We start from the raw sequence: 14,086 nt of genomic DNA on the forward strand, positions 1-14,086 counted from the left end.
TTCAGAAATGCGAAAAATTAGAGGTAAAGTATGTCTTAATTTAAGAGGATTATTCTATTACATATAATATCCACGATTATATCATTACATGCGAATACTTAGTCGAATTCTTGATTCTCTTATATGAAATTATACATTACAGAATTCCTACAATGAGGAGCTTCAGAATCGTCAGAGATTTTTATCCAAGGTCTGTGCACTTTTTTACAGTGTGCATTATAATTAATTAATTAATAAACATTTAAGTGAGAATTCAGCTTAGTTACATTTTTATTACTTACATTTGGAATAAATATTGCAACTTTACTCCACTGTGAAATGGCCCTTTAAATATATTAACTGACCAACGTCGTATAAGCATTTAATAAAATGCCTTGTGGATGCCACGAGTTATTACATCTCAACAATATACAATTATTTTCAGATTTCTTCATTAGAGCATGATCTAGTCATCTGTAAGCAATCTCTGCAAGACTTAAAAGAGGTTTGTATGCTTAATGTATATATTAGATTTAAATAGATGAGAATAGCAGACGTAAGATACAATGATTAATATAAATGCTGCTTTTTATGATCTGATCACATCTACTAGTTGTCACAACTGAAGCAAGATGAAATTGATACTTTAAAACTGCGTATGCAGGATGTGGTGTGTAAAGTATCGAAAGTAATTTAAAATTTTAGTAAAATACATAATTCAAAACGGCATTTCGATTTACCGTACGCGTATAGATATCTTCGGAGAGGAAATCGAATAATCTAATGGAAGAACGCAATACTGAAATAGAATCTCTACGTGCCATGTTTAAAAATTCCGAAAACTCCTTGACAGTGCTGCAAGTATGATTCATCAGATGCTTCTTTACTGAAAGGATTCTATTTACGATCTTAAAATATACTATACAGTTTACACTTAGATTTCAATGTTATATTATGGTATGATTGCTAAAGTCGCAACGTTTTGAATTAGGAGAAATATGAATGTGCACTTCAGCGTGAAGAGCTATTGCAACGAAACGTGAGGATCCTAGATTACTTTTTGTCTTCAATTCCGATAGTATTAATCATTTTCGACTGTGCACTACAACTACTGTCGCTGTAAATTTTCTTTTAGATTACAGAATGTTCAGACGAAATTGGGAATCTGGAAAGTCGCCTAAATTCTGATGCAACAGTAAGACCGTTTTCTTATTTGCATTGTTACGATAATTTCATCTCATATAATTATGAACATATTTGTTACTCAAATTAAATCGATAGCCCAAACAGCTCTAGTTATTTTACTTTATTACCACCTTCCAGAAACATCAACAAGAGATTCGTTCTTTAGAAAAGAGCCTCATTGCAGTCCAGCAAAAAATGGCCAATGAAGTAAATTTATATATATGTGTATACATAGCATTTTATAGTTCACTTTCATGTGCATAAATATTGATCAAAGCAATATAACAATATATTTTACTTATTTAATGCATAGATCCTTCAAGCTAACGATAAAAATAAGGTTGTAAAATATTTGATTCATGAGAATATGTTATTATCTACTAAGGAATCAGCTCTGACTGAGACATGCATACTTGTGATCTATTACATTTTTTAACATATTTCGTGGCTTTTATTGATCACTCTTCATAGGAGTTGATACAGCATATAAATTCAATGCAAAGCAATTATGATGATTTGGAAGCTGATCTTAAAAGTGCCGAAAATGATTGTATTGTTAGTTCAGATTAACGGTAGAATTTTTGTATTGTATTTGTAATGAATGCATAGTTTTTCAAATTTCTTTTTAAAATTAAATTTTAGACTAAAGAAAACCAGTGTAAGGTCTTGCAAGAAAACTTTCGTATAATCAGTGACAAATATGAGGTACAACTTTTTATTGCACGCCGATCCATATTATAAGGATTCTAGCATACAGTGTGACACTGCGAGACAATTTTACACAACCAATTAGACGAAGATATTGAATTAAGCCAGTAGTTAGTGAACTAAAAATAAGTATATTTTTTGAATACTAAAAAAATTCTAGTCATCACAAAAGGCGTTAACATGTGTTGAAGAAGAGTATCATTTATTGAAGGAAGATGCCAGTAAGAATCATTATCAAATAGATCTTACAATTAAGGAAATTGGAAAGGTAGATCAAATATCACGAGATACTTACTCGCATTTCTCAACTTAAAACAGCCATTTTCGTTGCAATGTATTCGTTTACTTTGCTATTCACTTTAATAATTAGTTAGAAGCGATCTCAGACCAGCAATCTAAAGACAGAAATCAAGCAATACAAGAACAGCAACTAATTTTGCAGACTATTCATACTCAGAATGTATTACATAGTCATTTCCATACACTTTAATTGGATATCTTTTTGAAGTTTTCATTTATCTGACATTATCTTTCTTCATAGATACGTTTGAAGAAATTAATCCAAGATGCAGACTTCGTAAATAACATGAAGCTATTAATGTAACTGAAAAATTACCATTTTCTGATTTATACCAGTGTGATCATATTCAAAGAACTAATCTTTGATGTCATTTACAAAGCGAAGAAAAAAAGAAAGAGCTAGCTACACTTTCACAAATCCAACATAAATTAAAGGTTTATAATAATTGGAACATTATAACAATAATAGCCACATTCTAATTTTTCAGATAGTTCTTAACTAGCTTTCTACTACGCCTATTCTTAAAGGAACAGGAACTTGTGAATGACAGAAGAATGAATAATCTCTACATTGAAAGTAATGTTGATAATAAACTCGAAACTATTCGACAGCGATTTGACGAGGTATATATATGTATATATCTTAATCTAGCTTACATATCATTATATCTCTTAGCATAATCTATACAATTTCTATGATTTATTCTATGATAATTCAGGAACAGCATGCTCAAAAACAGTTTGAGTTGTTGATACTGGACACTAGAATACGTTATGAAGAGCTGATATTACTTTTCCAAGAAAAACTGGTGAGAATGTCATATGCTCCCGCGGATAGCAAATTAGTAATAATCGAAATTCATTTGTTACAATTTTAAACTGCTGTTTTTCTGATCGACAGGTCGAAAATAAAAGTTATTCAGAAAAGAGAATTAAGTTGATAGAATCTGAGTATGAAACACAGATTGACTCCGCAAATCGAAAATTAGTTGATCTAGGTACAGTTTTATCTAAGGATAACAAAGAAATAGAAGAAAAAGAGCGGCATATTAACGGATTGCGTGGTGAACTTGCAGGTACAATTTAAATATAATAGCGGACCTGATTGATCTCTGTATTAATGCAGTTGTTCGAAAGATGGTGTGTGAAATACGATTACAACTTTCCACGTCTTCACATTCGTATTATTATAGTTCTGGAGGCAACTTTACAAAATTCTCAGGACCAACAACGCATCCTTTCTGAAAGGTATATAGAATGAATCATAGCATTTGTTTACACTCCTGGTATTGATATTTTACGAGTAAACTATTGAAACCTGGTACAGTACATTATAATGCAGTTATCGTGTTCTTTATGCTTTCACAGATGTATTGCGAATGATGATGAGATTCAGCTATTGCGAAAAAAGGCTGGAGAATTGAAGGAAAAATTAGATGAAGCTGAATCTGCTATGGTTGAATTAAGTCGAGTGAATCAATCTTTGCAGGTATAGGATAATCTCAGCATGATCAGATCAGTATTTGCTTGTGTAAATTTTTTAAGATTAATAAAAGCTGAATGGAGTGGCTTCATAATGTCTATTACCATTAGGTTACTCATATCAGAAATCAAAGCAGACGTTGGACTCCCGATAAGGATGCTCTTGAATGCAGTAACTGTAGTCGTCAATTTTCCGTCGTTATACGTAGGGTAAGAAGATAATCAGTTATAATGCAATTTATTTTTTAATGTATTTCATTATGGCTAAGCTTAAATCTGCTTAACCCTAACGTGATATTTTTCAACATAAATCTGCCGCAGCATCATTGCCGAAAGTGTGGGTACGGTATATTTTGATATACTTGAACTTTAATAATAAGGATAGATTATACATGTTGACATCTCCGTATCGATCTTTATTTATGAAGTAATTCGGTCTATTAATTAATTGTAGAGAGGTTTTCTGTGCTGAATGTTCTGCAAAACAAGCTAGCACACCATTTTCGCGGAAGCCTGTTCGTGTGTGCGATGCGTGCTATAAGGATTTAACGGGATAGCAACAGCGGATATTTTACGTTTAGGCGAGTTTTTTACAGTACTGTGAAACTTTATCTACAATAATACATGCAGTGCCTTGTGGCGTAAGATAATCTGTCGATATTAATTCTGTAGCATCTGTAGGTATAGCAGTTATAGCGGCTTACGAAATATAGTAACTGTTAGTAAGTTCATACTCATGTAATAAATTGGACGATGTTATTTTATAGTTATTGTACTTTAAAAATGTTTTGCAATCTCATCTATCAAATTCTATCAATTTGATCTTTCTTGGCTTACAACAATTCCAGTTATAATTTTGTAGGATTATTGCTTACATATTACATTTCTATTACTTAAAAAAAAATTTATTTTTGTGTCACGTACACTAAATTTTAGACTAGTCGTATGTTTTTTAGATTAATTTATTTAAGCCAGACGTAAGCTGATCGTACTGATTAGAAAAAAACGTGAGTTACTAATTCTTTGTATATTTTTTTAGCAGATTAAGATAATAAATTTTACTAGCTTCTATGTGGTGTAATAAAATATATTGTATCCTATAATAACATTATTATTCAATAACTTTTCCACTTTATATACTATTACAATAAATTTGTTAGATGTCCTTCAGTGTCTTCTCGTATCAAACTATTCCTGCTTCAACAGCAACCAGCTCTGTTAAGCTATTAAATATCGAAAAGTGTGATTTACTGTACCGAATTAGAATCGTTTATTATATTAATTCAGTCTCATTCCTGCAACCGGTTTAATATTCAATGTTACCTACTCAATATACCGTCTTATCGAGCTTCTATCACATTCGTTATAGCATCTACAGTCTGGTATTTAAGAGTGTAAGCATATACTGTATTTATACATGTACACAGGCTCTTATTGTAGAAGGAAAAGAGGATAATGTTCACTAGTGAAGTCCATTGGATATTCCGCCAGTCATAGCGTTTTCACAGTTTTGGGCGCAGTTCGATGAATAATCAATGACCAGGGTGACATTATACTGATTCACCGAAATTATATCATCAGACAAATCGCATCATTATATTTATACCAAACAAGTCATAGTTGCAAACGCAGTTTACTGTGGTGGTACTTGTATAAATTAATAAATTAATAGACTGCATAAAACCCCTCAGGGACTACTCCATGAAAACTCTCCCCACGCCCCCCCCCCAGTCTCTGATAAAACATACAGTACACTAAAGTTATACCTTATACAACCCATCTACCATCATTGTATCAGTATAGCGGATGATAAATACGTAAATGATTTTTGAACTAGAAACGTGTCAATATTTTAAAAGTTAGTTTTCAATCTTGCCAAAACTATCACTACTACGTTAGTCAACTTTTTGTATGATAGTAAATTGAATACTGAACGTCTACTTTATTTAAAATTTCATGAATCATGCTTGAATCACACTTAAAATGTAACGATATACTACACCTTCACGTACTTTAGAATAGTTTGCATGATTTGTTTTTATAGAAAATAGTGACATAATTATTTTAGTTATTATCCTCTGTGAACTGTAATATAGTAGTCCAGCGACTATATAAGGGATGACGCACCTTTAATGACTTACGTGAAGAATATGTTAACAGGCGGGCATGGGAATACAGAAGAATGCTGTTTGCGACGGATTAGAGCTGATAGTAGCACAATAATATAAATCATTAAATGTAGTACTATATATAATACGTTAATTTAATTGCAAACTCTACTACAACACATCACATTTCTAAGGTGGTATGATAAGCATTTTTATTTTCCGTTCATTCACCGTGATGGCTTCACGCCTCCACAATTAGTTACAAATGAGTCCACTCTCTTATTGTAGAAACTCAATCCATTCCACTAACATTAGTGGAATCAAACTAATTTTTATTCCAGTCATGGTAACATACAAATTGAGTACGTGGATACTTAACTGCCATACAAATAACGTTAATGGTAACGATCCGCTAGTTACATAACGGGTTATACTGTATATAGAACTACAGTAGTAATTATGGAAACTCAATTGCAATTATTATTAGAAATCCTTAAAATTACGTAATCAGTGAATCTTTTATTACTATTCAATAAAATGTCATTATTCGTAGACTGTACGCTAAATCATCGCTAAATTAGAGTATAGTATAATATTTTACAGTATATAACTAGATATACATGTATATTGGAGTACTATTAATCAATCTATTAACAATTTAGATCTCAAGTATGACCTTGAATCACAACTAGCATTGCTTTTGCAGTAGTATATTTACTAAAGACTAGCATGTACACTATACAATCTTTACATCAATCGATCAGATATACGTGCATGATGTTCGTATGAGTGTAGAACGAATATTCCAACATAACATTGTAGTAATTAACACTCTCTATATAGTTATCTTAGAAAGTCAATAAGTTTTCTTAGAAACATAAATACTACTAACACATTTCCTTTCGGTTGAAATAAAGTTTAGTCCCTTGCTAAATGCCTTAAGTAAGCAGCATTTATAGTCTCCAAGAATTTATCGTCATTCTATATATATGTATTTAACATACAAATATAACGCAAAAAGTTAAAGCGTAAGGCTGCATCTTAACATAGAGCAAACTGCAAGTAATAACTTCAGAGAGTAATTTAAAATTACCTGTAGCAAATCGATCAAAGTATTCTTAAGTTGTTCCTTAGTCAAGACGATACCACTAGAGAAATTCTGAGTGGGAGGTGTAGCTGCATCCGATAAGGTCTCAGAGGGAACAGAAGACCGCTGAAAAACCATTGGCGACATAAGCAAGGATGGATAATTAATCCCTTCCGTGGCTGCGTCGCTCTGATACGGTAAAAATATACATTCAATATAGACAGTAATAGCTACAACTGTCAAACAAATGATCCTGAAAAACTACGTATCAATACTGGCAGGTAAACCGTGTAATGTATGCATGCCATTGTTATACTCCTAGTAACGCTAACCTCTTCATTTCTATCACCTTCAGCTACTGCTAAGTCTTCTGAGCCAGGACTATTTTTTTTATCTATTATAAAGCCAATTACATCACTTAATATCGATCTACATAAGTCAATATATGAATTAAAATTTCGAAAATTTGCAACGCAGAAATTTCAAAATTAGATAACGCCACTGTGCTTAACAAGATAACTAAAGAACAAGTAGTCTATTCAAATGGAAGAAGCATTAACCAGCATGAATCTACATGAGAATGAAGTCTTTCGTAACAAAAAGTTTTTCCACTATTTTTGTTACTACTTTAATATAACACTGCGATAGTAGGTATACTGCTCTTTTTATCAGTATTTACTAAAATTGTAATCCGTAAATAGTGCATGCAGTATTGGTTAGCCTACCTTCTGTTAAATGTGCAATTGCTTCAAACGTTAACCCATCATTATTATACTCGATATGTGAACACAGATCGTTAACTATCTCTCCAGATTTCGGCGATAACAATTTATTGTAGTCCGACTTACAGACCATCTGATTTAAGTTAGCAGGAACTGTACTACTTCTAAATCGCTGGTTACTCGGCATAGAGGTTATTGAGTCCTTAAAGGCCACCGTATCTCTAGAACACATACTATCCATTTCTGTGTCGCCTGTCTCAGAATTAGTTTGGATCAAGGACTGACTCCCATGCCTCTTAAATAACCTTGATAAAGGCGACTGTTCAGGAATGGTCACTGGTTCTGATTTCAGCATCTGTGGAATTGATTTTCTGACTACAGAGGCTTTCTTGATTGCAGGATCCGAAAGATCAGATTGTTTCTTAAAATTCGTAACACCCATATGAAAACCAAAATGTTAATTACAGAAATGAGTACTTAGGCAAACAATAAGCATGATTTTAAGCAGCATTATTGTGCTATAGATTAGTTCTTTATGATAAATATACATTGCTGAATGTTTACAGCAGATAGCCGGTATAGCAATAACTCCTTCCAGAGACAAAAGTGAAATATCACGAATATGCTATTATAACTTAATCAAGCCATAATGCTTGATTGTAAGTGTAGAGTAAAACTAAGCTGCTACCGTAAATCAATACGTCATATACTGTACATATTAGATTTAACCTTCGATTCTTGTGATTCCTTTGTACTTCTGTCAGGTTGCTGTAACTCAAAGTACTTTCCATTTGCTTTAATTCTGTAATGGAAAAACAATCAAAAGTTGGATCCTTATATTGGTAAATTTCAGACATCAAAGTTATTATGTTAGGAAATTAGTCACTCAAGTGCTGAATTAATTAACCCTACACGGTAAGGAGACATATATTTGTAATCTGGCATTTTAATGAATAGCTTGTAACGATAAATAGCCACTCACTCAATAACCTTAATTTAATACAAGATTTCCGTAATGAACTTACCGCTACTTAACTCAACGCGATAATTTTAACATAAAAAATGATTAAGATTAATTTCTGCATATGATGCGAGAAATTTATTATGAATATTGGTATATATGTAAAAAATCAATTACCCTTGAAGCAATAACATTACATATGCCTCTTAGTAATTTTTATGTTAATATAAAAGGGGTTAAGAAATAGTGCTTTAAACAGTAATTAGTTTGACCATTAATTTTTTCTAAGGATATAAAACGTATGTAAGAACTACCAAATAGGAACTAAATGAGAATGTTATAAGATGTTCTATTACTTCTATATTTGATTCGAAGTAATTAACTTTTAGAAATACCACAGAAATAGAAAATATATTAAAAAAATATATATTTTACTTTGTAATCATACATTAACCGCTGTCTGATCGAAAAAATATTGCAGATACTTATTGCAAATAATTGGCTGGACAAGTGCTTACAAGGGTAGTATTAATGCAGAATAAGCAAGTAAATTGATATTATTAACGTAAGTAATTTACTCACGTGGTGGAAATTTTCCAAATCTGTTCACAGTCAGCTCCATTGCTGAACCAAAGGGCAAATATTGCTACTAAAAATAAGATTAAATGCAAAATGTAGGTTTAATTATACAATTCGAACGTCAAATGTACAATATGATTTTAGGGAGACGCATCATAAGTTATTCATTTATCTTGTTTAAGAATTATATCTTGCAAATTAGCACTGTTGTGTGTAATAAAGGTGGATTATGAACTTACGTAGCTATTAAAGTGATACAGTACATCTCATTTAGTACAGTACTTATATTATCTGTAGCTCGCCAAATAGAATATAAACAAAATCACAGGAACTACTAAGTAAATGACGTTGTAGCATTGTTTTACAACACTTATTCCTTTTATTAACAGGCAATACACAACATTTATTTCTCTGTACACGTAAAGTGATACAGTTTACAAGCAGCCTGCTTATTTAGAGTTTGTTAATATATCATTAATATCTGAATATGCAACGTTAACAATGTCATCAATGCAATTGAGACAGAGATTAAATTATCAAGAATCTTATATTGTAATTCGATATTTATCATTACTTTATCTGCGAATAAAGATGATCATATTAGCTGTAATGGGTGAAATACTATGCTATAGGTCACGAAGATAGTCATTAGAAATACTTGGAAATATTGACATCTTTAAGTGCAAGGATATGTGAAGACGAATCTTTACTGATTGGAATGTGAGTAAATTAATATAAGGATTAACGTAACCTTAATTCATTTACTGATGAATTTATGTTGCTTTGCAAATTATGACAGGATTATAATTATACCATCAATCTTTATCCTTTCACAATGAACAGTAAGAGCTCCCAACAATCTATAACATACTGTTTATCATTATCATTATTACATACTAGCTATCCACCTCCGCTCACAACGAATGAAAGAGTCGCCAATAACTGCTATCGTACTACTATAATATCTATTTGCTCCTGTACAAACAAAACTATTGTAATTAGAAAAGTATCTGTCCCAACATCGAACTAATATTTATTTCTAAAATCTTATACTGGTATAAAGATTCGATTTCAAATATCGAGCACGCTCGATGAAAGTCGATAAGCCTAACATCAGTAAAATGGTTGAGCGTAACAGATAGACGACTTTTTAAAAGTATATGAACAGGAATATATGTCTTTTATCCGCTCACAATTATCAAAGTAATAATTTAAATTTTAGATATAAAGTTTTCCATTTTAAAGATTGATCAGGCTCGAAGCGAGTTGATAAGCGTAACCATAGAGGTAAAAGAAATATGCATAAACTCAGTAATATGGATAAGAACGACAGATGGCGGACAACAACTACACGAGATAATAATTGTGAGTCAGTGATAAATTGTACTGTACAGTACTGTATTTTAAGATAATCTACAGTACTGTAGAGTACAGTACAGTACTGTACAGTAGTTGTGAATTTCTATTGCTTATGCAGATTATGTTCCCGTTCAATTAATTAATTAATTTACTAGTAATAATTATTTAATAATAACACTAATAATATTATTATAATTGTAATTAATACGAAAGTATAATAAATCTCTGGTGATGATTCTTGGAAGTGTCTCGAACTCCGTCACTGAATCATTTTCAATGTGTTTAATTGCATGTAGGTAACATTATACTTATACAAAGGGAAATGTCACACTTTCAGCTAATGATACTCATGACACCTAATGTTTACCGTTTATGACTATGCAGTTACATTGTATACAACCTAATAATTTTATTTTCTCATATCAGAGTTTAATATTGATCCTCTTAACCATCAACTTGTAGTAGAATTTTTCAAATTACAATCCTAGTTTGAAAGAGGGTACGGTATGAATATCGATCACTGACTTGAAATACTGTAAACGAAATCTCAGTAAACATCATAGATCTACATATAAAAAGTTTGTGAAGAGCAAATTTTCGTCTGAAGGAATAAATATTGACGCTCACACAGAAGTATGTCCAGTTTACAGGTAGTAGTAACTCATTTCTGATGGACATTCACGAGATTGTTGCATTTGCATTTCACAGCCCGGTGCGTTTTGGACTGTGGCGTTTTTGTAAGTAATGCACTGCATCATGTAAGTACTGTACAGTATGACAATACTTTCTTACTCTCGTATAAAAATACGTATAGTATAAACTTTCTTTTGTTAAATTAAATATCTGCTCTTACTTTAGAACTAGAATTTACTATCAATTGCTCCATCACTCACATGATTCATTTCTGTACATAAGGAAAGGTTTCTTGCATTCAAATTCAGTTTCTCCGGTAATGAGCTCGTTAACATTTTCTTGATTGAGTTGATTTAGGATAAAAAATCCAAAATATGGGAAAATGGATCTTAAAAGAGTCAAAGTGTTGAATAATGCCTGCGTTAATACGAACTGTACGTACTCAACCGAAAATAATTACTGTCTATATGCTATGTATATGCATAACAATATTTACGAGCATCTTAAAAAAAGTTTTGTGAACTTACAGTAAAGTAGGTACAGTATAATGTACTCTGTACCAGAGACTTCTAAGACTAATACGCATCAGTATTCGTCTTAGGTACAGTAAAAACTGGCATACATCTATCATATTATACAATGTACGTCAATAAACACTACGGGTCCACTAGTAGAACCATGGTATATGACAAAAAGTTTAACACATGCGTATACGTAGATTAGCGAAATACTAATGCACTATACAGTACTGTACACATGTAAATCTAGAACTAGTCTCATTAAATTCTAAATTCTAGCTATAAATCACAATTACTTCCTATCGAAAGTTTCTCATATCTTTTCTATGAAGTGCTACACATCTATAATAAATTCATAAATCTTAGACTGCAGTACTGCAACTCTCTTTCCACTTCCAAAACATGCGTATCTAATTAGGTATTCCCATACGAATACCTATCAAATAACACGAATTGCGAATATACTGTACATTTATTTAAGATAAAAAAAAATTGCATTCAGAACAATAAAATTAAATAGAAACTATAAATTTTTAAGGAACAATTAATGGACAAGATATCATGCACTGCACTGTCGCCAGTAGGCTATTCCATGATGTCTCTTCCGTATCCACGAGTACTGAAGTATGATAATACGTATATCTTCCAGTTTGCCTCATGCTAAGATATTAATCCTTTATTTTGCATAGACGTTAATAAATTTAGCAAGTAAATTATCGTACTTCGAGAGCTATTCTAAAGGGCTTTGTAACGACTAAAGAATCACGAATAGCTGGCATACGTACAATTAATTGTACATGCCATACTATCGCAATTTTGTACATAACAACTTAATTATAGTACTGTATATGTAATACATAATTTAAAATGTATGTGAAGAGTAAGTTGTGTCTTCAACAATACCAATATGTGATAAATTTAATCTGATCTTATGGCAAAAAGCATTCTGCAAAATGAAGAGTAACTACAGGATTGTATCTTTAATACACGAATACAATTATTACAACTCTACAGTACGCCTAATGTTACCTTTTGTAAACAAACAAGCTTCCATTTCTTTCAGTCTTTTGCTAATGGTACAATATAAGGTTAATTGCGTTTTTAGTAACTGAAATTTTAATTTTAGCTATCGTTACAATTGGATTAGTTGAAATTTATTGACAGTGACTAGCAGATTTGTAAAAGCGTACGTATATAGCATTCAAAATTTATATGTTTGTGCCTACCCATTTGTGATCTTGTGTACTGAACTGGTATTGAGCCACTCTTTTACACGTATAAACGATATCAGTTATGGTGCGATCAAACTTTTGAAGAGTGGTAATGTTCATCCTCAGTTCGGATACAACTGAATCATTCTTTCCTTCTTCTGATAATAGTGTCATCTTTCCTCCTCTACGTTGCCTACCGCCAGTACCATGAGCGGACATTTTACTTATTTATTTATTAAAACTTAGTTATTAGCTAAAACACGAGCTCATTTACTATGTTTTGCCATGGACTACACCCTACACCTTTCGAAGGTCCGGTTCAACTGCACTGTACAGTATGAGACTATGAGTTACTGTACGTTAAATCGATCTTGTGTCACGGTAAACGTATAGTACAGTACGCAGAACAGTATTACAGTACACTGTACAGTGTACAGTACTGTACGGTGGCCCAGGGTTTACAGTACTGTACAGTACTACAGTATACAGTACTGTAGAACAGTCGATCTGTCACTGTTTATTATGGACTGGCGACTCTATTCTACTGTACAGTACAGTACAGTACTGTAAGTTTCGTCAGTCGGCTCTACTGTACTGTACACTGTACAGTACACTGCGTACTGTATCAGTAGTCATTGTGTACTGTACTGTAACTAGGCTTAATCTTGAAACTCTGTATCAGACCTCTGAATCTCTACACTACTGTACACTGTACAGTACAGTACTGTACTACGGTGGCCCAAAAGTGCCAACGTTTCTATGGAGAAATTGTACTGTAGTAACTGTACAGTACTGTACTGTAGTTGAGTTTAAATTACTGTACATTACAGTACAAGCACAGACAGACAGCGTCAGGTCTAAGCACAGTACATACTGTACACTGTACAGTACTAAACCACCATTCTAGGCCCTTCAACTCCACAAGTGAATTGATAGTTGTCAATCTAAAAAGGAAATGAAGGAACAATATACGAATAAATACAGTAAAGTGATTTTTCTTCAGCTATTTTATTATTTTATTTTTTACAGAGCAGTTCAATTGTGTTTCCTGAAAACATCTTGCATTAATACCTAATTCAAACAAACTTGCAACTCTATGTACTTAAATCTGAAATTGTTGCAGAAAATCATTTCTGAACGTAGCATACATCTTTGTACAAATCGGTTATAGCAAAATTAAAATAGTTCCTTATACAATATGCAGTATGGTTAATGCCTGTAAGTAATACTGTATATTCATGTTGTGTCGAAAAT

The 14,086-nt window shown here is 32.1% G+C and overlaps 2 protein-coding genes across 2 annotated transcripts; one reads left to right on the forward strand and one right to left on the reverse strand.

The window, feature by feature from the left end:
- Nucleotides 1–3,508: 3,508 nt before the first annotated feature.
- TRIADDRAFT_20386 (uncharacterized protein) lies at nucleotides 3,509–4,211 on the forward strand (the record flags this gene model as incomplete). Its single annotated transcript, XM_002108168.1, has 4 exons — nucleotides 3,509–3,661; nucleotides 3,766–3,864; nucleotides 3,976–4,000; nucleotides 4,111–4,211. 4 exons carry the CDS (start codon nucleotides 3,509–3,511, stop codon nucleotides 4,209–4,211), a joined length of 378 nt encoding a protein of 125 aa, XP_002108204.1.
- Nucleotides 4,212–6,680: 2,469 nt separating this feature from the next.
- TRIADDRAFT_52443 (uncharacterized protein) lies at nucleotides 6,681–8,013 on the reverse strand (the record flags this gene model as incomplete). Its single annotated transcript, XM_002108903.1, has 4 exons — nucleotides 6,681–6,743; nucleotides 6,856–7,038; nucleotides 7,182–7,243; nucleotides 7,575–8,013. The coding sequence occupies 4 exons, from the start codon at nucleotides 8,011–8,013 to the stop codon at nucleotides 6,681–6,683; spliced, it is 747 nt and encodes a 248-aa protein (XP_002108939.1).
- Between the last annotated feature and the right edge of the window lie 6,073 nt (nucleotides 8,014–14,086).

Source organism: Trichoplax adhaerens, genomic scaffold (assembly GCF_000150275.1).
Source record: "Trichoplax adhaerens TRIADscaffold_1 genomic scaffold, whole genome shotgun sequence".
Classification (NCBI taxonomy): Eukaryota; Metazoa; Placozoa; class Uniplacotomia; order Trichoplacea; family Trichoplacidae; genus Trichoplax; species Trichoplax adhaerens.